We start from the raw sequence: 27,796 nt of genomic DNA, 5'->3' as shown, positions 1-27,796 counted from the left end.
CCACCTCTCATCTCTACTTCTTCGAGATTAGATGGGATACATACGGGGTACATATTGTTTATGTACTCATACTACGCTTCTGTACTTAATTGTACAGGATCTGAGGTAGGTACATCTGGCTATCAGTCTGGTGCGCGTTCCTGATCATAGTCCGAGACTTCCACGGTGAGTTGCTCCCTTCCTATGTTGTTCAGCAGCTTGATGGAGTCTCTCTTTACTTTTGGTTGTCTACCCTATTTCAGACAGTAGGATAGATTTACTTTTTTGTACATTCTACTAGATTCCCACATACTTGTGACACCAGGTCTTGGCACACACATTAGTAGACTATTCTTTTGGGAAATGTATAATTATTTTTGGTATGTTACTAATTATCACTTGCTTTTAACTTCAAATTAAGGAATGTCTATACTTGTTTTGGTAAAGTAAATTGAGAATTTATTAATATTTCCGCGTTGGCTTGCCTGACAATGGTGTTGGGCACCATCACGACCTATAATGAAATTGGGTCGTGATATTTTGGAGCTAGGGTTCTTGCACACACACTGGGGTCTTGAATATTTGGAGCTTTTTGTTGAGAATTTATTACCCATTTATGTTCATTTCTTTATTTTCTTGCTTTGTATTGTATATCTAAGTGTGTAGTATTTTTTCCAACACTTGAATCTTGTTTATGGAAATATTCATATTTAAAGTGTGGATTAAATATCTTGTTGAGCTTATGTATTGAACGATTTTTATTTATTATGAAGTGAGTTATTTTTTCTTTAATTATTCTTGTTCTTTAATGTTTTCAAAGGGATTAGCTAACCCTAAGACTCGCCCATTTACTTCGAATTAATTTTGGGAATGATTAATTAGCTAGAACTTGAGGCTTTAACCCTCACTTTATAAATTCTACCTAGGGATAGGATTGAACTATTTGTAGTCATATTCGGGTGTGCTTAATTTCTTAATTATTTTAGGGATTTGGAAGTCTTGTTAGTCTTCGGAAGAACCTAATATAGAATTATTACCCGAGGCTAATCAACATAAACTCACTCATGTTTGTAAAATCATGAAATACATTGGATCGTTACTTGAGTGTAATTCCCAATGCATCCATGCTTGTAGCCATTGATCATTTTACTTGCTTTCTAAGTTAGTTTACATTTTCGCAATTAGTTATCAATATTTTCTCAAAACTTTTCTAATTGTTTGGCTTAGCATAATAAGTGATAATTCTCTTACACGCCTAATCACCAACATATTGTTCTCTGTAGGATTCGACCCCGACTCATAGTTGGGTCAATTATAATGCATGCGACCATGGCAATTTACTTTTTAGTAGTGGATTTGGACGTCACAAAAATTTGGTGCGGTGAACGTGGAATGCGATTTTGAAATTACTAATTAGTGTGTGCTTTACTTTACGTCTTATTATGTTCCATCACACCTTGCTTGTTTTTCTTGGTGTTACTAGGGAAACATGGGCAAGTCGGAAGAAGAAAATATTTTTGCGGATATAGATGAGTATATTGAGGATACAAATGTCATTGTCCCTTCAAGAGTAGATGTTGCTACCTTCAAAGTCGAACACAGTTTAATCCTAATGCTCAAAGCAGGGGGGTTTTCGGAAATTCTACGGATGATGATCCGACACAACATCTCAGAAATCTGTTGGGTGTGTGTGCAGTGCACAAGCAGAATCACGTCTGAGATTATTCCATAAGGTTGAGGGTGTTCAAGTACTCTCTAACTAGAGAGGAAAGACAATAGATCCAAAACCTACCGCCTAATTTTATTTATACTTGGCCCAAACTTGTTCGAGCTTTCCTAGCAAAGTGGTTTCCGCAGAGCAAGAAGTTCGAGCTCCAGGATAAAATTTTCTTTTTTAAGCAATTACCGGGAGAGCATCTCCATGAGGCATGGGATCAATTCAAGCTATATTTGGTGAGGTCGCCGAATCATGGTTTTCCGGATAATATCTTGTTGGAAAAGTTTTACATGGGCTTGGATCCTATGAATCAATACATAGCCAAAAATGCAGCTGATGGATCCTTTATGGATAAAACATTTGCAAGGGTCACACAATTCATTGACAAGATGGCAAAACATAACCAAGCTTGGCACTTGAAAGACACTATTGTGGATTTGCACATGGTACTCCTTCCTTGCCCAACATGCATAAGGAGAACCAAGAAAGAGATCAAGTGATTGCCGGGCTTGCCACCAATATCAATGTGTTGACGAAGATGTTCACTGAAAGCGAAACAAAAAAGCTGAATGTGGTGGAAGATGTTCAACCCATGTCAAATGAGGATTACGAGGAAGCAAATTATGTCAACAACTCTCAAGGAGGTTATCAAAGGCAACCCTACCAAGGTTTAGGACAACAAAACCAATGGAGGCCTAACCAGCAAGGGCAAGGCAACCAACAGTGGCGAAATGACCAAGGTAGTTCAAATCAAGAAAATTGGGGTAACAACAACAACAATTTTTCAAATCGGAGTTCCAACCCCTATGTTCCACCAAAGGGGAAATATTCAAACTCTCCACATTGGAAAGAAAGTTCTTCCGGTGAGTCCAAGTTGGAAAACATCCTTGAATGAGTATTGCAAAATCAAGATAGATCCGACACTTCAATGAAGAATATGACCAAGCTTGTGGGCTCTCATACCGCATCTATTCAAAAGTTGGAGATGCAAATGAGAGATCTCTCAAGGGAGCGAAATTCGAAGCAAAAAGTCACACTCTTAAGTGACACAATTGCAAACCCAAAAGGTAGTGGGAGTGGCCCAACTTTTCATGATATGGCAATCACAACTCGAAGTGGGAAACTACTTCAAGGAGAGAATGAACAAGTGGTCGAAATGGAAGATTCTAAACAAGAAGTTGAGGAACAAGTTGAGGTGCCAATTGTTGTTGAAGTTGAAAGACTCCCAAAGGAGGTGAAAATTCAAGAAATGAACCCTTAAGAGGTTAAGGAAAAGGTAAAAGAGACACCAAAAACTCTAGCACCAATTCCTAGTCCTCCACCTCCTTTCCCTTAAAAACTTGCTAGGAAGGTTGATGATAGCAAACTCGAGAAGTTTTATGACATTCTCAAGCAATTATCGGTGAACATTCCATTTGTGGAAGCATTTCAAGAGATGTCTGGTTTTGCTAAGTACTTGAAGGACTTGATCACTAAAAAGAGAAACACCAAGAAGGAAGTGGTAAATATGACTCACTGGGTTAGTTCCATCATTGCAACAACCACTATCCAAAAGAAAGAGGACCCGGGAGCCATTCCATGTACTATTGGGTTGCGCGATTTTGCATGAGACCTTTGTGATAATAGGGCTAGCACCAACTTAATGCCTCTTGATATTTACAAGCAAGCAGGGTTAGGTATGCCTAGGCCTACAAGTATGAGGTCGCAAATGGCCGATCGTTCAATAAAGAGACCAGTGGGAATTATTGATGATGTTCTTGTGAAAGTGGAGAAGTTCCTCCTCCCTGTCAACTTTGTTATCCTCGATTGTTCTGTTGATAAAGAAATCCCTATCATCTTGGGTTTTATTTCACCAACCATTGGTTTCCTCCTACTTTTGCTGTCTCTATAAAGCTCATTATCGGCATTGGGAAGGCCATAAATTTCGTTGATTACCTCAGGGCTGAAATTGACTTGCACACCCCGCACAGTAGTAACTAAGCTTCCTTGGAAGTCGGTCCTCAAGGTGTTTGCATAAAATTCCAACACTACAATATAGTTGGCATAATTTGGTTGATTGGCAAAACAAATCCACCTATTTTCATCATATTTCCGTTCACGTTCTGCAGATAAAAACCGGTCATGATCAAAGGGTTCCTCTTGTTCAGCTTCGGGGACATGTTCTTGCTCAATTTCATTGTGTTCCGAATCCATTTTATGCCCAAAGTACCTACAAAATAGACCAACAATGTTAAAAAGCTCATATAGACACTTAAAACAATATATTAGGAAGTATTTAGGCCAAAGAAATGGGTCGAAAGGTCCCGGGCAGAGCTGTGCAGAGTTAGTATTTTTTTGCCATTTTAGGGACTGCCAGATGAATGCGAAGAGAAAAAAAAAATTTCCCAGATTTAGACCTTCGCCATTGCCCAACCTATTTTTCTTTCATGCCTTTTTTCAAACACTTAGCTTGCATTGCTTTCTTGCTCATTTACCAGTATATGCGAGCACCTATCTCACCCACAGTTTGAAAATAACAATCACACACTCGCACTCAACCAACCTCACCCAGCAGGCAACGGCAAATTTCATACACAAGGTTGACATTTAGAACTCAAAATTTTGAACCCTAAGCACAAAACAATCATGGCTGCTCTTCTACCACTTCACACTAAGAAAGGGAAGAAAGAGTTGAGAGACAAGAGAGGAAATTACATACCTTGAGAATGGCGAGGGAAAATCGTAATGGAATTGAAGATTATGGAAAATTTGATTTTTTGGGGGCTGAAGGAGTAGAAGAAACTGTTCTTTGAGCAAAGAGGGGTTATATGTTGATTTCAAGTGTTTTAAGTATTTTAAACTTTACCTGATGTTCGTGTTTGCGTGGGACCAATCGCATTCGCGAAGGGTTAAAGCTGGCCAACAGTCACGAATGTGACAGAGTCATCGTGGACGTGTAGGCTAAGAAACTTTATTACCCTTCGTGAACACAAAATTCCATCTCGAACGCGAAGCAGTGCTTCTGCAATTTCCAGCAGCTACTGGTTTTTGGCTCTTCGGTCACCCCGACCTACTCAAATCAACTCCAAAAATTGTGAAACTTGGCAGATTAGTCAAAAATAATATACTAAGATATTCTAGAAAAAAGAAAAATTCAAAAATGACTAAAAATTTAAAAACGATGGGTTGCCTCCCACCAAGCGCGGCAGTTAACGTCGTGGCACGACGCGGATCAATTTTATCACTTTTCTCGCTACTTGGATGATATGAATTGGAAACCTAACTTGGACTCAAGATTGTGACCTTGAGCAATGGCGGTGGTAAGTAGATGATCAAGCCATGCATTAATTTCTTCATTTTGCATTTATTGGCTTTCTTTTGAGGAATGTCATTTTGCCTTCTCGAATATGCAAATTGCAAAATATATGGCTCTTGTTTTTCTTCTTTTCACCTCCGTATGGATTCGCACGGCTCAATTCCCATATCATCATGCAATTCCAAAGTTGAAAAATGCTTGGAATGCGGCCCCAAGCCTTCAAATTGCATTTCTTCCTGGATTTTGATATCCTCTTTTTCCCCCGAACTAGAGTCATTTTCAACCACATCTTCAATTTTTAGTTGACTCTAATTCCATATATTTTTTGGCATCACTAACAAGCATAGAGTCGGTTGTAGGATGTTCAATACTTGGTTCCTCAAAATAAAGCTCACTTCCTTGAAGTTGGACTCTTCTTGATCTCTTTCCACACTCTCAAGTTGGTGGGCATAGTGAGTCTCAACCAATATTTTCATTTGATTTTTCAAGGTGAGGATATTTTTATCATTTTGAGTTAGTGCTTGTTTTAAGTCCTTGAGTGCCAAGCTTTTCTTCTCCTCATTTTCAAGAATGTCCTCCAGCATGAGCATCATCCTCTCATTTTGAGCATTTGAGAGTTCTTCTTGGTTTTGATCAAGTGCCAAGGAAGGATTTTTGGCTTCAACCTCTAAGGAAGGTTCTTGGTTATCATCCACTTCCGAGGTTTTTTGGACCTCTAAAGCTTCAAGCATTTCTCCCATTTGTAAGCTCAACCTTTCAAGTGCCAAATCATTTTGGAGACTAGTTTCCAAAAGCTCCTCCAAGGCATTTTGCTCTTTGTTTCCTCCTTCAAGTAGGCATTATAACATGAGCTTGAACTCTCCATTTTGACCATGCTTAATTTCTTCCACATTCATATCCCTATAGTTTTCATCACAAAAAGTAGAATCATCATAGCGGGGGATGGGGGAAGGGAAGGACACATAAGCGCAATTATCGCAATGACCATTTTGATGACCATACTTATCACAAATACTCCACTCATGGGTTTGAGATTGTGCACACAATCAGCCCCTGGGAGAATTTAAACAATTTTGCTAAGAGTGTGGTCTTCCACAATAAGGACAAGGGTCATCAAAATATGAACAACTACCATCCGAACAATTTTCATTACATGATGTCATTTTTCAAAACTAACAAAATAAACAAGAAAAATAAACCAAGATAAAAAAAGTGTAATCACATAAGTATTCACAAGTTTGGACCAAAGCGCTTACGCTTATTTCTCAAACAACCTAAATACACCAAATTCTCCCCGGCAACGGCACCAATTTTGTGACGTCCAAATTCACTACTAAAAAGTAAATGGACATGGTCACATGCAATATAATTTACCCAACTATGAGTCGGGATCGAATCCCACAGGGAACAATATGTAGGCGATTAGGCATGTAAGAGAATTATTACTTATTATGTTAAGCCAAACACTTAGAAAGGTTTTGAGAAAATATTTATAACTAATTGCGAAAATGTAAACTAACCTAGAAAGCATGTAAAATGATCAATAGCTAAAAGCATGGATGCATTGGGAATAACATTCAAGTAACGATCTAGTATATTTCACGATTTTACAAACATGAGCGAGTTTATTTTGATTAGCCTCGAGTAATAATTCTATATTAGTTTCTTTCAAAGACTAACAAGACTTTCTAATTGAATTATCTCTAAAATAATTAAGAGATTAAGCACACCCGAATATGGCTACAAGTAGTTCAATCCTATCACTAGGTAGAATCTATAAAGTGAGGGTTAAAGCCTCAAGTTCTTGTTAATTAATCTTTCCCAACCCCAAATTATCTTTCCCAAAATTAATTCGAAGTAAATGGGCGAGTCCTAGGGTTAGCTAATCCCTTTGGAAACATTAAAGAACAAGAATAATTAAAGAAACAATAACTCACTTCATAATAAATAAAAACGGTTCAATACATAAGAACAACAATGTATTTAATCCACACTTTAAATACGAATATTTCCATAAACAAGATTCAAGTGTTAGAAAAAATACTACACACTTATATATACAATACAAAGCAAGAAAATGAAGAAATGAACATAAATGGGTAAGAAATTCTCAACTAAAAGCTCCAAATCTTCAAGACCCAAGTGTGTGTGCAAGAACCCTAGCTCCAAAACATGTGTTATCTAGTCAAGAGATGTCCACTGCCTAAGATTTTCCAAAGATTGTTTACAAATGAGCTAGGTTGTGTATTAAATGGTTTGGGGTAAAAATGTGAAATTTCATAACTGTCCAGGCTTTTCCACCCATTTCTTCTTCGCGTTCGTGATCCATCCTTCGCGTTCGCAAAGGTTTGGCTTCCTGCTTCTTTGTGTTCGCAAAGGTTTGGCTTCCTGCTGCTTCGCGTTCCCGAAGGATAATTCACTGGGCAGATCTCTCTTCTTCATTTTAGCTCCTTTTTGACTCGTTTTCACTTGGTTTCTTCACTATCAATTTTAAATCACATAAAACCTGTAAAATAAAAGTAAATGACATTAAAATACGATTTTATCAACCAAACATAGCAAAAATCTAAGATTAAAGACGAGATAAGTTGGTAAAATACCCACTTATCATTGGAATCATGAAAAATTTATAAATTCGAATCAAATATATTTACCCGAATACAAATCATAAAAATCCCCTCCAAAATCACCCATATCCAAGCTTAATAACTCAAAATGGGATAAAATAACCAAAACCCTCGAAATGAAATGTTATATAAATCTGCCCAGGGGTCCTCTACGCAATCGCTGGACCTACTTCACGATCGTGAAGAACAAATCATACACTGGTCAAAGTCCTTCTTCCCGAACGCGATCTGACACCCGTGAATGCGACCCTCAACTTCACTGGCCTCCGTGAATACGACCTCAAGCACGCGAAAGCGACGCGCAGGACGCGAACGCGATGAACACCCCTCAGGCTCCGCGAACACGCCATGCCCATTGCATATGTGATGAGTAAATCATCAGTTACCTAAATTACACTCCTTGATCGCGATGAACTATATGACATCAGAAAACCAGCAACTTCAAACATGAGCGAAATGGTCTAAAACTCTTCCGAAACACACCCGAGGCCTATGGGACCCCGTCAATTCATACCAATAAATTTCAAAATATAACACGGATCTACTTGAGACCTCAAATCATACAAAATAACATCAAAACCACGAATTGAACGCACATTCAAGCTTAATGAACTATATCAAAATTCCAACTTCCAAACTAACGTCGAACATGCCTAAACAACTCGGAATCTCCTCAAAATTTGCATACAAATCCCAAATGACATATGAACTTATTCCAACTCCCAGAATCACAATCTGAATCCGATAATATTAAAGTCAACTCCCGGTGCCAACTTTCGCCAATTACAGCCGAATCACCCTAGGAACCTCCGGAACGAAAACCGGACATACGCCTAAGTTCAAAATTACCATCCGGACCTAATGGAACTATCAAGACTCCGATTCGGGACCAAATACGAAAAGTCAAACTTGGTCAACTCTTCCAACTTAAAGCCTCTAAATTGTATATCATTCCTCCAAATCAATCCCGAACCGCTCAAGAACCAAAACCGACCATACACGCGTGTTATAATACATCATGTGAAGGTACTCAAGACCTCAAACCACCGAACGGAATGCAAATGCTCAAAATGACCAGTCGAGTCAATACATTTATTAAAGATGATAATTAAAATATTTATTTAATTTAAGTAAAATATCAAAATAAAATTGAAAAGTATTTTAATTCCTTCAAAATAATTTAAATATATCAAAAAATCATTCAACAAATATAAAAGCATTCATCCCAAAAGTCACTATATATTAGAAAACTATAGCTTATTAATTAGCTATATTTATTTTATGTGATTTTATTATCTTTATTGTTAAATATTTTAATACATTGTAATGACTCATCTCACATTATTTTGTGTTATTTTCTTGAGTAACACCTTATATAGTGGTATCCTACTAAGACCAAGTTATATATTTTATACTATGAATATTTTATCAAAAATATCCAATAAACCTGAAAAAAATAAAGAAAATCCGAGAAAAACAAAGATTGAAAAATTTGAATTTTGATGGTTTGGTTTCATTTGTTTTATAAATTTAAATATGTAATACCCTATATTTTAATAAGGGTGTATTGGTCATTAGCAAAATAATAATAATAATAATAATAATAATAATAGTAATAATAATAATAATAATAATAATATAAGAAATTAGCTAAAAAAAAAGAAGAAGAATAACTAAAAAAAAAAAAGATAAGGACTTCAAAAAAAAAAGAAGGGTCGAAGCCCATTCTGCCCAAAAAGGAAAAGAAACAAAACCTAGCAAAATAACTAACAAAAAAAAAAATTAAAGCCAAAAAGGAGTTTGGGAAAGGAATACGCAGTTTGCTCCAAATTGAAACAGAAGCAAAAGAAAAGGGTTGAGACAAAAATCCCTTAGACTACTATCGAACAGAAAAACAAAAGAAAGAAGCTTTGGTTGTTTCTCTAGCGCTGAATACTGTGTTTCATCTAATATTTGGCATACAATTCCTTAAATTTCAGCAATACACTCCAGGTAGTTACATGTATTTCTTCCTCTTTAAGAATATGGAATTTTATACACATAATCTTTGTAGGGCTGAGTAGATATAATTTTGAAGTTGGATTAAAAATTTGTAAGATATAGTTAAGGAAATTGGGAGAAATTCATGAGACTTTTCCTTGAATTAACTGGGTAAATTATATGAATAGGTTGGAGTTGATAGATTAGTAATTACTCATATGTGGGTAAATATAATTCGGCGAATTAAGAGTCAAATATGGAACCTCGAGGGTTGGGTATTCTAAATTATCTAATTTTTGGCATACAATTCCTTAAGTTTCAGCAATACACTCGAGGTAGTTACATGTATTTCTTCCTCTTTAAGACTATGGAATTTTATACACATAATCTTTGTAGGGCTGAGTAGATATAATTTTGAAGTTGGATTAAAAATTTGAAAGATATAGTTAAAGAAATTGGGAGAAATTCATGAGACTTTTCCATGAATTAACTGGGTAAATTATATGAATAGGTTGGAGTTGAAAGATTAGTAATTACTCATATGTGGTAAATATAATTCGGCGAATTAAGAGTCAAATATGGAACCTCGAGGGTTGGGTATTCTAAATTAGCTATAAATTAGCCTAAACATAGAAATTAACATGAGACCGATATTATGTAATTATAGATTGAATTGGAGGAAGTTATACGAATTGCTCGAGGTGAAGCATTTGGAATTTCGGCACGACTACTGTGAGTAGTAACCTTACCTCAATTTGTATTTCTACAACTAGCATGATTTACATACGATTTTAATATGAACATGTTACCGACTGCTTTGAATTTGTATGTGGGATAAGTCCATTGCTCGATATGATACTACTATACTTATTTTAGACGATTACAGTCATTCTGAATATTCTCATTGTTACTGAATATGTTATATCGTTACTTGAGATAAGATTTACCGTTATCGAAACAAAGTTACATGATTTGATAAGAATCGAAATGCCCTAATTGTTTTAAATTATTTTTCTATGAGTATATACGGATTACAGAGACAAGTATAAATGGGAGTAGACTTTGAAGGATCCCGTAGCTAACGGCGGGTTCGTTTGACCTGGTGCACCTTGTATTTTCCGATTACAGAGTACAGTTATAGCCCTCGCTAGTAGGAAGGTAGAACTAGCATACCGTTACCGATTTCCCTCGAGTAGGGACTACCGTTATATTTGACTTCTTGCGAAGAAGTCCACAGTTATACCGATTACATGATTCGTTCATTGAAACCTCCCAAAATGTGAATATTGATATTATATAGTGATTACCGAGCTTATTATTGAATTGTTAATTATATTTTACTACAAGAAAAGCGTGATGAGACTGAAAATTATTTATTGTTTTTGAAAGGGCGTTTTTATGTTATTTTCTCTTTGAGATACTAGCATGTTTCTGACTTGTCCCCAAATAAAAACGGTTGTGGTTAAGTATTATTACTCACTGAGCTAGCAACTCATTCCCTGCTAAATTTTTTTACAGAGACAGCAGTTGACGCAGGCGAGGATTTCGTTAATTAGAGCGCACAGGTTGAGAATTCTTGGTGAGCCTCGCACTTGTTCGCGTGGGGCGGAGATGTTTATCAATTGTTATGGTCTTTTCTTTGAATTCTTAGAGTCGCTCCGTAGTCATTCTTTTAGTGTCATGAGTATTATTTTGCTATTAGTCTTATGTCGAGTATCGTTATTTATTATCAAAGTCGGAGATAAATTAGTATTTCTGGTTGTTAGTGGGTTGATTAGTAATGGTGAAGACTATTTTGGTTAATTGATATGTTGTCGATTGTTTGAATTGCTATTAGGATGTTTGGTTGCTGAGTTGAGACAGGAAAATTTTTTGGGATAGTCCAAAAACAGAGGAAACTCTATCCGATTTTTTGTAAAACACCGATGAGGCTTACTTGGGAGCACTTGCTCCTAAGCGCCGGTCACCATCCTGAATTGGGCCGTGACAAAATATCTGACACAATTAATTTGGTTTGATAATTAAATTACCCGAACTAATCCGACCTATGTACCCCTTATAACTAGGCAACCTATAAGAGAACAAACAAACAAATAAAATATAATATTGAGTTATGAGTGCTGGATTATGACCCAATAGTTAATCTTAATTGATCCCGCACATCTTGATACAGACTATCATTTGCCTGGGTTATTATCCAACCGATTTATTGACTCGACCCATTTAACCCACTCAAACATACCTCAATTTGCTCATTTAACACCTCTAGTGGTACCTTGCGGCACTGTTTTGGTTCGCCAGTTTCATCACATTGGAGTAAGCCATATATAATGTCACTAATCAGCTCCTAGAAACCAAAGAAAAAGTAATCTCAATTGATTGAGTACATTTGTTTCTTCTCCTTAATCACTTCATTATTTGATCTATATATATCGGGTTCACTTGAATGCTGCATAAATTTTATGACCATTTAGACGTTGACTTAGAGATTATTTTGATTATAACCTTTTATTGTTATTCATCCACTAACACAATTATCATTAGCGACCATCATCCACAACCACATCTTGATTGCTAGCCAAAAATGTACAACCATCACCTCCGATTACTTCTCCCACCAGCCAATTCTAGCAACCACTTCCACCTTCACTTTCGCCAATGAATCGAAGTTATGCATGTCAAATAAGTTTTAACAAAAGAAAAAAAAACCATTTAATAAGTTGGGATTTGAATAATTCAAAACATCCACAAGGTGAAAACTTATAACAAAAACTTTAACTCTTTGTGACGTTCTAGTTTGTCATAATATATTCAATGTGAAAAATATTGAAAGAATTACGTACAAGAAAATACACATGATTTCACACCATAACAAAAAATGACCCATGTTTTTAAGTTTTACCCGACCTAACCCATATTGTACATATTTTGACAACATTAGTTCTTGCAAATTCAAAATCTGTGTTCTTACAAGTTACAACCATTGCTTCTAAAAGCTATGGAGTTAACTCTGTGTTCTCACAACCATTGTTTTCAATCTCTCTTCTTCTTACATCTTTTACATATGCTTCAAGGGGCCGTCCCCAATTACTGCTTCTCCCACAATGTCACCTAGTTGCAATGTAAAAAAGTTGAAGAGTAGAAGTCTACCATTGAAGGCCATTCAAATCTTTGCTTTCGAAAATAGAATTTTTTGAGTTTGTTAGTTGTTTGGATTGGGTGTTGTTCCAATTGATTGAAAATATCAAAAGGAGTTCAAAATTTAAATTTAAAGTGATTTGGAGTAGATTTGAGCAAGATTTGAGTTAAATTTCAGAAAAGACGCAAGGAAGAAGACGAAGTGAGTTTTTTGTATAATTATGTATAATCTTGTATAATAGTGTATATGAGTGTATAAACACATCTTATACAATATTATACACTTCTATACACATTTATACAAGCGTCTATAGACGAACTTCGACGAACTTCTTCCACGATTTTCAGTTGCAATTCTTGTTCAAAACCAGTCCAAATCTCCATTAAATTACTTCAAATTTTATATACAACCTCCTTATACTATTTCTAACAAGTCTAAATAATATTCACTCCAAATTTCTCATAAAATCAAATTTTAAATTTAAACCCACATATTTAAGCTTGTTAAAAATATAATTTTCACCTCCCAAATAGATCTAGTTTGTTGAACTAATATTTGAGTCACAGTTATTGATTCGAAAATTAACTTAAAAGCTTGAGCAATCTTTTTTAAAAAATAAATAGTAATTTTGAGAGTCTATTGGAGTTGGATATTGAATCTTAGCCTATTATTTTTGGGCTAGTTGATTGTAAATTAAAATATGGGCTATAAAATTGAAAAGTATGAAGCCCGATTGTTCTTATATGAAATTTTCCCAAAAATATTTGAAAGAAACGACTGCTAGGAACAAATATCGTTTAATTGGAAGTTGGAAATTGATATACGAAAAAAAATGATTGCTTACTAGGGTATTGATTTTGAAATTTGTATATTTTGCACTATTTGTGTTGTATTGGCTAATAAATTGCTTTTTAATGACAGAGGAATATGAACTTTCTATTTATGACCTTCACAAATTATATTATAATTAAATCGCTTTGGGTTGCCTTCAAATGCAGTAATTGATAATTAAACAATTCGCTTTAATGACATGCTCTTATAATATATTTGTGATCGAATGTTCTAAAGCATTTTATTATATGCCAAAAAATTAATATGTTTGACTCTAATCATGTTATTGCCCTTTTAAAGCTAGTCCTAGACTTGGTCAGCTAGTCTAACCCCACATGTAGAAACATTATTCCCTCCCTTTATTCATCTTCAAAGCTTGAAAAGTCTCTCACAGCCACCCGCGCAGACACGGAGAAAGTTCTCGAATTCTGACTACGGATATTCAAATCTATTTTCTTAATCAAACATTGACAAACACGCGAAAGCTTGTTTGCTTATTTATTTTTTTCTTTTTCAATTTGACAGGGGAAAAAGAAGAAGATTTTAAGCTCTGTCCCAATTGTGAAATTTGTACTGCTCAATTGTTGTTCCAACGGCTTCGTCGGAGGCTCAAATGGAGAAGATGAAAATCCGTCAAAATTATCGAAATCACTGGCACACTGATCTCCTCCGTGCTCCTCAGTCGGATCCTCTTTGTACGTGTCACTTCAAATTAATTTTTTGCTCAACTTTTTCGATATTGCTTAGTAGTTTTTGAAGGCAGATTCATATATTGTTAACTGTAATAGTAAAGCCATATAGTATTTTGTTTCGTCACATTGAATATAATAGTATATTCACTTTGCATTACAATAAGTTTTATAATACAAAAGTCACAAAATTTTATCCCCATATTGTGTAAATTTTATCCCCATATTGGGTAAAGACACCTTGATAGATATTTATCGCCATATTGGGTAAATTTTGTGGCTTTATTTATTTATTTATTTATTTATTTATTTATTTTTGTGAGTAAAGTTAAGTTGTGACTTTATTCTTACTACTCTTAATGTTTCATACTAGAGGTACTTTCCTTTTTAGTCTGTTCCAAAACAAATGACACATTTTTAAATTTGGAAATAATTCAACTTTAAATTCTTCATTTTACTCATTTACCCTTAATGAGAAATTTTTATAGCCACGCAAATATCATGGCCCCACAAAGCTTTTACCTCTTAAGCTTTTAAGACCACAAGTTTCAAACGTTTTCTTCTTTTTTCTTAAACTTCGTGCCGAGTCAAACTACCTCACGTAATATGAAACGGAGTGAGTAGTAGATAAAAGTCAACCTCTAATTTTTTATTTTTTTTTGGTTACCTTTGCAGTTTGCTGTTTCTCGCTTTGGTGGTGAGTTGATTTTACATACATTCTCCTCTTTTACTTTATGCTTATGAATGCTTTAATCCTTACTTCTCGAAGGTCCAGCATCAGTTGCTGCATAGTGCAGTGACGGTTAATTTGAACTGATAATTCGTTATAAAAGGATTTAATTATATGTACTCACAGTTAAATATTTTTTATTGGTTTCAAATAATCTGATTGTTAAGTATCTTTCACCCGGTCAATGCTTAAAACTTAAATTCTTGACGTAATAACTTAGAAACTGAAAAAACAGGATTGACTTGTAGTTATGGAGAGCAGACGTGGTCAAATGGACTAAATTGAAGTTTTTTAAGTTACTTTTGTGAGAGAAAAAAACAGGAAAGCAGCTTAAAAAATTGCATTCTAAATTGCACAATTGCTGCTTCCTTTTTTTTTTAGATGGAGTTTAGATTGGGTCACTTCTGATATACTATTTTACTATGGGGTGAGTTCAGTTGTTAAGAGAACAAACAAAGAAATCAATAGAACTGCTGGTTACTTTACTGAAAGGACCCTACTACTATCTCACTCAAATCACAAAAACAGTCTTAGTTATTATCAAGATTCAAGAACAAATAAAATGTTTTTTGTCGAGCTTTCCAGAAATCAATGTTCCTAGTGTGATGATGATCAAGAGCAGACGAAACATCTATTTATTCAGTCCAGAAGTCATTGTTCATTATCCATTGTCTGTCAGCTTTAGAGATCATCATACTGCAGAGATAATTAAAGGCAGATTCTTAATACAAATACTCCTTTTTGTCATCTATTTAATTGTAGTTGATACCAAATACTTGTATTTTGATGCTTCTGCTTATGTTCAAAATTGTTTATCAGTTTACCTTTGAATGTCTTAGCGGTCCTTGTGCATCATACATCCTCCGAAAACGAGCTCTATACAATGATATGTCAAGGTAAACATTGTCTTTTCTCTGTTTGGGTGTTCAATATAATTCGCTACATTTCTTTATGAATCCATATAATTTAAAATATTACTTGCTTATAGGTATACATGTTGTGGAGGCTATATGCCTTGTAGTGGCAGATGTGGAGAAAGTCATTGCCCTGAGTTATGTCTTTGCACAGAGGTTGGTTGGTTGGTTCAATCTCAAAATTCATGTCATATAACAGCTTATTTATAAAATAAGTTTCAGCACTTGGAGCTAAGTCAAACGGGCTTTATGAGCTTTTTCTTCAGCTGTCCTACTTAATTACTTAATCATTCTCTACTGTTCAGGTGTTTCTTTGCTTCGCAAATTCAGTTGCCTCAACGCGCTTTATGTTGCAAGATGAGTTCAATCTGCAGACGACAAAATGCGATAATTGCATAATCGTAAATTCAACTTCTCTCTTCAGCTTTGCTAGTGATTTATCTAGTTATCTTCTTGTTTTTTTACTACCTCAGCTAATCTGCATTGGCTTTGGTTGTAGGGGTTCATGTTTTGCCTCCAGCAGGTAGCATGTATACTTAGCTGCATTGCTTGTATTACAGGAAACGATGAACTTCAAGAGGCTTCTCGGGTTCTCAACTGTTGCTCGGACATGGTTTACTGCACGTAAGACATTTGACTGAGTATTAAAAACACGGATTTAACTTATATCTACTGACAGTGTAAATTGTGATCGTAATATCCATCTCTATTAACTTTTCTTTTTCTTTTGGCAGGGTTTGTAGCTGTATGCAGGTAGGTGATAACTTGAATATATTCTGCATCTGAAATACATAGCACACATAGATTTTCCTAAATCTATGCCAAAAGGAAGTCCTGATAAGATTATCTAACTAAAAGATAACTCAAATCAAGTTTTCCAGATACAAAAACAAAAAGTCATTTGATATCAATCCAATTTTTTGGTTAAGTTATCCAATTTTCGGATATTCTCCTCTGTTTTTCTTATTAAGCAACCTCCACTTCCAACCAAGAGGTTGTGAGTTCGAGTCTCCCCAAGAGCAAGGTGGGAAGTTCTTGGAGGGAAGGATGTCGTGAGTCTATTTGGAAACAGCCTCTCTACCCCAAGGTAGGGGTAAGGTTTGCGTACACACTACCCTCCCAGACCCCTCTAAGTGGGATTATACTGGGTTGTTGTTGTTGTTTTTCTTATGTCATAAAATTTCTTGGTGATTTCTTGCCTCGAGCTTGTGCTATTTTTTATGTATAAATTGATATATTACTCTTTACCTTCATTTTTTTCACATAAAATATGATAGTAACAGTGCATCCTCCCATATAATGTTTACGTAACGAAAGCTGAACTAATAGCCTATGTTGCTCGAACTGTCTAAAAATATTGTCACATATATGTCTGATCCACCAAAATTGCATTATCGGATCTTCCAAAATTACATTACTTTATGAAGATCCAACAAGCACCTGAGCAACATAGCTAAGTGATAGTCGTGTAAAACTAATTAATTAATGTTATATGTTCTTTTGATTAAAAATACTTTTGTTGATTCAAAATAAATTTGCAGACACAGCACATGGTAGAAATGAATAAAAGAGATGGTAAATTTGGGCCAAGGCCAATGGCAGCACCAGCTGTTCAACAAATGTCTCGTTTGGATCAGCCTCTTCCTCCAACCATCGGATATGCACCGCCGCAGCCACAAGCTTATCCCCCAAAGCAGCTACCCACTATGTACCCCCCACCACCCCAGCAATCCCCTATGTACCCACCACCACCCCAGCAATCCCCTATGTACCCACCACCACCCCAGCAACCCTATGGATACCCACCACCACCATCACAACCCCATGGATATCCACCAGCCAATTATGCTCCTGGTGTCGGATACCCTCCATCTGGTTATCCGCGGTGAAGGTAGTCCGGTGCACTAAGCTTTTACCGTGCGCGAGGTTCAGAGAAGAGTTAGATCACATTGATCTGATGTAAGCAGCCTTGCTTTGTATTGCTACAAGAGAAGCCAAGAAGGTACGAACGGAGTGACGGCCCTTTAGAAGATTGTTTCCCACTTGTAGAACAAGTCAAAATAAGTACATATTCTACAGAAAAGGGTCAAATATGCCCCTATACTATTTGAAAAAGTCTAATATTGCCCTCTGTTATACTATCAGTCCAAATATATCCCTAACGTCATACTATCGGTCCAAATATATCCGTGACATCATAAAAGTGGTACAAACATACCCTTCCTCCGTTAACTGCCTCCTTATGACAACATTTCATTGCCACCTCACCATTATACTCCCATGTTCATCCCTTCCCCACAACCTTTCTTTCCCGTTCATTTGAAGAAAAATCACATATCATAGATATGCAAACAAACTACATCAAAAAGAAATACTAACAACTAAAGATAATATGAAACAATGTGACCGAAAAAATTCTGATTTTGCTATTCAGAGAATGAACGCTTTCTTGTGATTGAGGCGTGGAAGCATTCTGATTTTCTATGCAAGAATTATATTCTTAGCGGACTGGAGGACGATCTGTATAACGTCTACAGTGGCGTGGAGACGTCAAAAGAATTGTGGACTACGCTTGAAAAGAAATATAAAACTGAAGATACCGGGTTGAAAAAATTTATTGCCGCTAAATTTTTGGACTACAAAATGGTAGATAGAAAGTATGTTATTACCCAAGTCCAGGAATTACAAGTGATTATTCACGATCTCCTTGATGAAGGTATAAATCGAATTAATACAGATGTTGAAAGTAGTAATTTTAGTATTTTTACTAACAGACTTTTCATTGAAGATCTTGTCATGAATGAAGCATTCCAAGTAGCAGTGATGATTGAGAAGTTACCTCCTTTGTGGAAGGACTTCAAAAACTACTTGAAACACAAACGCAAGGAGATGTCCCTTGAAGAACTCATTGTTCGGTTGAGAATCGAAGAGGACAACAAAGCTGCTGAAAAGAGAGGCTGTGGAAACTCAACAGTAATGGGAGCAAACACTGTTGAGGATACTTCTCAAAATAAAAGAAAGAGGAAGCAGGCTTTTGGACCGAAAAGCAACTCAAGCAAGAAGTAGTTCAACGGAAATTGCTACAACTGTGGAAAAGCTGGGCACCAATCTACGGAGTGTCGTGCTCCTAAGAAAGACAAGAAGAAGGGTTAAGCAAACATGGTTGAAAAGCATGAAGATGTTGATGACTTGTGTAATATGCTTTCTGAATGCAACCTGGTGGAAAATCCTAAGGAGTGGTGGATTGATTCTGGCGCCACTCACCATGTTTGTGCTGTTAGGGAAGCCTTTGCAACATATGCTCTTGTTGGACCCAAAGAGACGCTTTCTATGGGAAATGTTGCAGCCGCCAAGATTGAAGGATGTGGGAAGATCTTTCTAACGATGACTTTTGGTAAGGTGGTGACTTTGAACAACATCCTTCATGTTCCTGAGATTAGGAAGTGTCACACCCCTTTTTTCACTTCACTAACCCTCTTTAAATAATAAAAAAGATTTGTAAAGCTCAAAAGGGTTTTAATTAAAAAGTGACAAAAATTGTGTTCAAAGGGATTTTTTCAGAGTCGCCACCTGACATTGGTTTCGGTGTGTCAGATCACCGTTTTTTAAAATGATTTTTCCTTTTAAAATACTTTGGACACCAAACTAAGTCTGCACCAAAATTTCGGGTAAGGAGGTTCATTTGACTCGGGGAGAAGGTGTTAGGCACTCCCCAAGTCCCGTGAAAGTCATGGTTGAGTAGTCGATCTAGTTGGCTTTTAAAATATTCAAATTGAGGTAAAAACAAATACATAAAAGGAAATAAACACATAAAAGGCTCGAGGCCGTCCTCACCTAATAAAAGAAAGATAAAAATAAAAATAAAATGAGATTAAAGGTGCTACGATTTCGCTTTTGGCCTCCAACTACAGAATACTACGAGGCATTCCTCGGAATAAAATATATACAAATTCTTCGGGGCATTCCCCGGATAAATTTAACTAAGGGAACGACCTCTCGCCTCAAAACTAAAAAAAAAATACTAAGGCTTGCTTACCCAAATGTGGTCAGCTTAAACATGCCACTAGCGGCCCAAAAAATAAGATATAATTAACTTAGTATCAAATCCAGTTTTACGCATAAACTATGACCAAAGCCTAAATTTCATTTAATTTCAACTAACTAGATTCTCATCTTTTCGAATTCTGACCCACGTCCCAATTTACTGTTCCAAAGTCAATAGATCAAAGTGTAGTAGTCATTTTTTAAGTTGGTCATGCTAGCACTGGAAATCAAATTCAAACTATTGTCTACTAATTTAATAAAAAGCAATAACTATGCTAATTCCTCTAAGTCAACAAACATGCCACAACAGTTCCAATTAAACAAGCAAAGACATACAATCCCATGAGATAATTTTTTTTTTTTAAAAAAGACAAGAGCAAAGGGAAAAAATGGAGCTCACTGATGTAATCTCTCAAAGTCTGATTAATGAAAGAGCACCCAACAATGAATCATCAGCAAATCTTTAAATGAGCAATTGGACACGCGACCGGAAACCTCGATAATGGCCGGAACTACGAACCAGCTTCAAACAACCTCCTCACTTTAATCGAACTCCATAGCAACAATCAAACTCGGCAAGTCCCTTAGAAATTCTGTCTAGATTTTTTTCGTCTGTTGTTGGTGCGTGTGTGCGTGTGTCTGGCGTGAGGGAGATGAAGATGGGTGGAGTTGAAGGGTGGTGTTTGGATTCCGGCGAGCTGCTGCTGCTGGCTTTTGGTGAAACAGCAGCTGGATGGGGTGAAGAGAGGACGGATTTTGGGCGGTGGATATTACAGCTTGTTTTCTGACGAGCTGGGGCTGGAGATGATGGTGTTGGGTGGTCGTTTGATGTGAGGAGATGGAGAAGCAGCGGCTGGAATGGGCTGTTGGGTTCCGCTGCTGGGTGGGGAGGAGATTCCGGTGAGTTTTTGGTTAAATGGGGTGGTGGGCGATGTTGCTTTAGAAAGCTACAGTGGGGTGCAACGACGGGGAGTTGAAGATGAGGTGGAGGGGTCTGTTCGGTTGGCGTTGCTCTCTTGGGGTGTTCTAGGGTTTGTGTCTTGTGTGTATTTTTTGGTTCCGGGAGAAGAAGAAGAAGAAGGTTTAGGGTTTTTTAATTCCAAAAAGAAAACCTGATGGGGAATTGGGCATGGGTAAGGTGTTTGGGCTTCAGATTTGGGCCTTAACATTGGGCTAAAAATAAATGTCCAAATCTTAGTTAAATCCCTCTTAATATAAGATAAATATACTATATAATGCAAAAATTAATTTAATTAATTAAACTAAATTATATATAAAATATGAAACTATTTTTGGTATTTTTCAAATGTCATACTAAAATAGGATTAGATTAAAATTATTGCAAAGTTAAATAATACTACTACCGAAAACACTAATATCCTCAAAAAATAAAGTGGAACTATTTTTGTATTTTTGAATTTTATGTAAGGTAGATAAAATAAAGGCGTAATGGCTTTCTGGCCACTTAAACTTGTAAGGATTTTGAAAGCCGATACACGAACTTTGGTTTTTCCCATTTGAACACTCCAACTTGACAAAATGGGTACTAATAAACACTTTTGACCGTTGATCATGCCTATTGGAAGCACTACACGCCCCAATCCAATGGGATTGCGAAAAGAAAGAATTGTTCATTAAAGGAGATAATGAACGCATTGTTGATAAGTTTTGGTTTGCCACAAAACTTGTGGGGGGAAGCCGTTCTTACGCTAACCGAATACTAAATCGAGTACCCCATAGCAAAACACAATCCATTCCATACGAAAAATGGAAGGAAGGAAGCCCAACTTGAATTATTTAAAGTATGGGGGTGTTTAGCAAAAGTGCAAGTTCCTAAACCCAAAAGGGTAAAAATAGGACCGAAAACGTTGACTGTATTTTCATAGGATATGCAACCAATAGTAAAGCATATCGATTTTTGGTTTATAAATCAGAAAATCCAAACATTCATAATAATACAGTTATAGAATCAGATAATGCTGACTTCTTTGAAAATATATATTTGTATAAAAAGGAATGTGAGTCGATTGGTGAAGGATCTAAACGACCTCAGGAAGAAACAAAAGAAAGTACATTTAATCAGGAGGATCCAAGACGTAGTAAACGTCAAAGAATGTCTACTTCATTTGGACAAATTTTGTGACTTTCTTATTGGAGAATGAGCCTCAAACATTTAAAGAAGCTATATCTTCGGAATCATTGTTTTGGAAAAAGGCAGTCAATAGTGAAATAGAATCCATATTGAACAACCATACATGGGAATTGGTTGATCTTCCTCCTAGAAATAAACATTTGGGTTCTAAATGGATCTTTAAGAGGAAAATAAAAGATGATGGCACTATTGATAAATTTAAGGCAAAACTTGTAGTCAAAGGGTATAAACAACGAGAAGGGCTTGATTACTTTGATATATACTCTCCAGTCATAAGAATTACGTCCATATGGATGTTAGTAGCATTAGCTGCAGTGTATGGTCTTGAAATTCATCAAATGGATGTTAAGATGACCTTCTTGAATGGAGATTTGGAGGAAGAAATCTACATGGAATAACCTGAAGGGTTTGTGATTCCGGGTAAAGAAAAGAAGGTCTGTAGACTTGTTAAGTCCCTTTACGGACTAAAACAAGCACCCAAATAATGGCATGCGAAATTTGACCATACAATGTTGTCAAATGGTTTTAAGATAAATGAATGTGATAAATGTATGTACATTAAAAATATTCCAAATCACATAGTCATTGTTTGCTTATATGTGGATGATATGCTGATAATGAGTAATGACATTGCCAACATAAATGCTACTAAGCGTATGCTAACTAGAAAGTTTGATATGAAAGACTTGGAAGTTGCTGATTTAATTCTGGGAATTAAGATCCATAAGACTCATCAAGGTCTAGCATTGTCACAATCTCATTATATTAAGACAGTACTTGAAAAATTCAAGCACTTAGGTTTTAAAGTTGCAAAGGCTCCAATTGACGTGAATTTTACATTAGCAAAGAACAAAGGCCAAAGCATATCACAATTGGATTATGCTCGTGTATTAGGATACTTAATGTACATCATGAATTGTACACGACCAGATATAGCTTGTGCTATAAGTAAATTGAGTCGATACACGAGCAATCCAGGTCAATCTCATTGGATGACAATGAAACGAGTTTTGGGATATTTAGAACATACCCCGGGCTTTGCTTTGCACTACAGTAAATATCATGTGGTGATTGAGGGATATTGTGATGTAAATTGGATCACCGGTTCAGCTGATTCGAAGTCCACGAGTGGATATGTGTTCACCATTGGTGGAGAAGCGGTATCTTGAGTCGTCCAAACAAACTTGTATTGCTCGCTCTACAATAGAGGCTGAATTCATAGCCTTAGATAAAGCCGGTGAAGAAGCTGTATGGCTCCGAAATTTCTTGGAAGACATTCCATTTTGGCCCAAATCATTGGCACCAATATGCATACATTGTGATAGTCAAGCGGTAATTGGAAGGGCCGGGAACGTTATGTATAACGGTAAATCTCATCATATACGACGAAGATATAAAACTGTTAGGCAATTACTCTCTAGAGGAATTATTATGATTGACTATATAAAGTCAAACGGTAATGTGTCGGATCCACTTACAAAAGGCCTAACTAGAAAGGTAGTTGAGAAATCATCAAAAGGAATAAGACTATGGCCGAGAACAAGTCATTGTGGCGGTAACTCTACCTAGAAGACTGGAGATCCCAAGATCTAGGTTCAAAGAGATCCAACAAAGTCATTAATGACGGTTCAACATTGTCAACTAAAATTTTGGTCCATTCTCGTGATGAGACAATGTTCAGTACCAAGGATAAAGCATTAAGGCTTTTTAATGATTTCTAAATTTGATACGGGGTATATCAAATAGTGTATCTAGGGGATGACACGTTTAGGAATCACATATGTAAGTGTGAAGTGTTAGCCACTTCAAGGAGAACTTTTTAAGACCAGTTCTTTACGCACTTATGAAACCAGGCGGTGTTCATGGCTGAAACAAACATAACAATGAGAACCAAAGACGGTTAAGGGTTGATTGTGTGACTTATGGTTGTCTAGGTATACACCAAAGTTCGACGGTTCAAAGATATCAAATCTACCGATTGACAGAGTATATCCGACATAAGTTCACTACGGAAAGTTCAAAGGGAAACCTACTTATTCAGATGCAATTAACCCTTGCTTGCGAATCACACAGTTTTTCATGCATATTTTCGTGATATAGCCATTCCCCATTCATGTGGGGGATTGTTGGGGTTTTAAGCAATAATATGTCTTAAAAGAGGGTGAATGGGAAATGGAGAGAAATGAATTTTTAAGTGTTAAGTTCCCCCCCCCCCTCTCGACAAAGTGACATTGTCCCATATTGGAAGAGCAAGAGGTTTTTGATGGGTATATAAGCATTTGCTCTTCTTCTAGCTCTTAAAGATCAGTTGAGAAGAAGGCAAGTCTCGCGCCGTCGTCGTCGTCATCGCTCGCTCGGCTCGGCTTCAGCGGCTTCGGATTCGGATTTGGATTTGGTCAAATAATTAATCGATTGATTAATTTTTTGGACCAAATTTATTTGCTAATAGTAAATATTAATAGAAATGTTATTAAATATTCGTTTTAATAATAGAATATTAATATTAATATTAAAATTCAACGGAATCGTTTTTAGTTTTTTAGTTGTATAACTAAAAATTAAACTTCCCTCTTCAATTCCCGGATTATTATTGCATAAATTAGTCATTTATGTTATGGCATTTATGTTATAGCCATTTTGCATAAACAACCATTCTGAAGAGTTGTACCTCTTCAGTTTTCAGCCCAACATTGGTTATGAATACAAGTTCATTCTCTCAGAATTTCCATACGATTTTCTGAGTTTCTCCTCCTTCTTCTGCATTGTTTTAACTTCAAAGAAAGCAACAGTAAGTGTGATTTGCTACCGATCTTTGTGTTCGCTGAAACACTGGGGGTTTGAAGTACCACTACACCAGTGTGTAATTTGTTCTATCCTGGGAGGAAATAGTCCATACCTTGGGTACTAGGAGGGGTTTAAATTCCTTAAGGAAACACTATGAATTCAGTGGGCTCGGATTAACTTTTATTTCGTTTATATTTCTATTTATATTATTTTATTTTGTCCAGAATTATTTTACAAATACAGTTTACTAAAAATTTGTGATTGATATTATGCTATTACGAGTATCTTCTTGGAGTACAATTCAGGCTGCCTTGGATTACATTGGTACTATCTTGATCAGTCATTTACAGGAACTCCATAAGGTTGGTTATTCTAGATTCCTACACAGTTTCACATCATGGAGACAACATTCAAGTTATAGGAGGATCAGTTGCTATATCTACTCACGCATGGAGGAATTTTGGAGAATTGTTGTGGTATGGTGTATTGGTTGGAGATTCACATTTGCCTTGTCATTTGGAATGCAAAATCTGGCGCCTGATGAAAGCATTAGAGGTGCTACTATGAGGTCTTTGCACTTGGCTTGTGGAGTCACTTACATCATCTTCTTATGGCAATCTTTCTTCACATTCATTGTAACAGCTAGTTTGTTATTTAGAGCTGCTTGTGTAATAGCTAGTTGTAGACGTCTTGTTTTATTTTTATTTGGATAAATTGTAAACCTTGGACTCATTTTGAGATTATTTTATCTGTATATTAGCTACTAGGCAGATATCTATACTATATTAAAAGCACGAAAGCCCTTAGTGAAATGTCGTTCGCCTTTTTTATCCCTTAAAAATAGATTTTACACTAGACAAAATTGTCATTTAAATTATTTTCCTAATATTTAGGAGTTTGAAATTAGCTAAACTTTTAATTATTAAATCTTTCCTTATTGAACTGTGTAGAAAATTTTAACATTAAATTTAACTGAACTTTCCCAACATATGTTCTCCTTAACATGTTCGATAATATTTTAGTTGTCCTAAACATGGTCTCCTCTTTTGCTTTTGCTTTTTCTATCCTTAATAACTAAAATAATCCATTAAATAATAATTTTACAGTAGATAAATTTGTTAACAACCATTTTACAAACAATTTTCATTTGACCAATTGAATCTAGGCATCAACACGAACTCTATCTTCTCATACAGAAAAAACACTAACTCATCAACATAAATAATTGGAGGCATTGTCATATAGGACAAAATTATGAGAGGAATTCTAATCAATCTATTTCGAGAATATGGTGAAAAAAACTAATTAAAGAGATAAAATAAGGAATTTATCCATTATTTATTATTATTACTATTATAAAAGTGAGAGAACTAAAAATAATCAGTTGATAGATCCAAATGTCCACGAAAATTTGAACGATCATTTTATTCTTCAATCAAACATTATTCCTAAAATATTTTTGTATTAAAAAAATAATTTTACATTATAATAAGTACTACTATTAAATATAATTATTATTTTTTTGCATAATATCTGAAAACTACAGTCAATAATTAAAATAAATAACTAAAAAAATATTTAAAAATATAAGAAAAGAGAGATAGAGAGAAAGGTGGTTGGCAAGAGTCAAACATCACTAATCATTCTATAAATACAAAAATTCAAAAATGAAATGTATGACTAACTTTTTTTACCTTTTGAAAGTAGAGTTCTTATTTGATAAAATTATAATAGTTGTTAAATATGTAAAATCAGAATGAGATAATATTAAAAAATTGCATAAGAAAATTATTAGCTGTTTTCATGAAAATTGAGGGAAAATATAACTCTTTGAATTAACTAATTAGTAAAAAATTTATTTATAAAATTCATCATACAAGTAAATTTATTTTTCAAGTTGAAAATTAATTATTTAATTTTTTTAATAAGAAGATCACTAGCAGTGAACGTTATTGACTATAGTTTAGTATTAAGAGTGAAATTACCAAAAATAAAACTTGAAGCAATAAGGATGAAATAGCAAACAATAAAACATATTCTAAATTAAATGAATTGTCATTAATTAAACTTTTTCCCCAACAAATTACATCTTCCTATATTTTTTTTAATATATTAAGTTACTATTATAAAATATTCACTCAACATTAGTCATTTTTCGAATTTATGTCATACTAATAATTTTTTTCTATGAGGATCAACCTCTTCATTTTCAAATCTCTAAAAGACTTTTATCAACAAAAAAAAATATCTAAAAGACCAAACAAAATAATTTATTTAATTTGACAAATCTTTAAAAAATCATGATAAAAGTATTTTCGTGTTATTTGTTTGTCTTCAGTATTAGGTTATAGAAATAACAATAATCTTTTGTACGATATTCTTGCAATAAGTTCTTATAACTTATACTTTTCTTATAAATTTTATTTTTTAACTCGAACTCATTACTTAATAATATTTATACTATTATTTAAAATAATTTATTTGTCGATATGAATTCACGCGCAAAGCGCGTACTCTAAGACTAGTTTAATATTGACTAGCTAGATTAGCATATATATATAGCTTCACACATGTATAGAACGACTCCATCTTGGTCAATTACTCTATATGTTATTACTAGTTTAAACTTTGGGTCCTTTACTGGCCGGAGCTAAAAGGTCGAATATAAGTTCGGCCAAATCTAGTAGCTTCTGTTCGAACAATTTATTAGTGTTGAGAAATTCATTAAATATATAAATATTAAATTTAGAATTCAGTTATTAACAGTGGAAGTCGTCATTCTAAAATTCAGAATCTAGAAAATAAAAATCTTGGCTCCGCCTCTAATCCTTTAGATCATTATTCTTTAAAATAGAGACTTATACAGATTGGCACAATCTTGCTACTAACTGCATACTAGGAGTGGAAAACGGGCG

General features: G+C 35.2%; 1 protein-coding gene and 1 long non-coding RNA gene across 6 annotated transcripts; both read left to right on the top strand.

The window, feature by feature from the left end:
* Positions 1-9,502: 9,502 nt before the first annotated feature.
* On the top strand, positions 9,503-11,272 carry LOC104248059 (uncharacterized). The gene is made up of 3 exons (XR_716378.2): positions 9,503-9,610; positions 10,266-10,330; positions 11,117-11,272. It is a non-coding gene; the product is annotated as an uncharacterized lncRNA (long non-coding RNA).
* Positions 11,273-13,918: 2,646 nt separating this feature from the next.
* Positions 13,919-25,642, top strand: LOC104248060 (uncharacterized). 5 transcript variants are annotated; one of them, XR_011401833.1, is made up of 9 exons: positions 13,919-14,263; positions 14,933-14,954; positions 15,827-15,883; positions 15,976-16,057; positions 16,207-16,302; positions 16,401-16,525; positions 16,636-16,654; positions 17,443-17,903; positions 25,222-25,253. XR_011401833.1 is itself a non-coding variant. In XM_070155594.1 (8 exons), exons 1-8 carry the CDS (start codon positions 14,182-14,184, stop codon positions 25,592-25,594), a joined length of 795 nt encoding a protein of 264 aa, XP_070011695.1. In that variant the 5' UTR covers positions 13,919-14,181; the 3' UTR covers positions 25,595-25,642. The 5 variants fall into 5 exon arrangements, 2 of the variants coding, with proteins under 2 accessions (XP_070011695.1, XP_009802551.1); XR_011401834.1 differs by having other exon boundaries at positions 25,232-25,249; XR_011401832.1 differs by lacking the exon at positions 25,222-25,253 and adding an exon at positions 18,708-21,157 and having other exon boundaries at positions 17,443-18,617.
* The last annotated feature ends 2,154 nt before the right edge of the window (positions 25,643-27,796 follow it).

The sequence above is a fragment of the Nicotiana sylvestris genome, chromosome 8 (genome assembly GCF_000393655.2).
Source record: "Nicotiana sylvestris chromosome 8, ASM39365v2, whole genome shotgun sequence".
In the NCBI taxonomy this organism is placed as follows: domain Eukaryota; kingdom Viridiplantae; phylum Streptophyta; class Magnoliopsida; order Solanales; family Solanaceae; genus Nicotiana; species Nicotiana sylvestris.
The sequence above is the reverse complement of the archived record's forward strand: the minus strand, read 5'-3'. Positions and strand labels throughout refer to the sequence as shown.

Coding starts and splice junctions, on each gene's coding strand:
- LOC104248060 (XM_009804249.2), top strand. CDS start 14,182: ATGGAGAAGATGAAAATCCGTCAAAATTATCGAAATCACTGGCACACT. Junction 14,955..15,826: donor TGCTGTTTCTCGCTTTGGTG/GTGAGTTGATTT, acceptor TGAATGTCTTAG/CGGTCCTTGTGCATCATACA. Junction 16,303..16,400: donor AATGCGATAATTGCATAATC/GTAAATTCAACT, acceptor CTTTGGTTGTAG/GGGTTCATGTTTTGCCTCCA.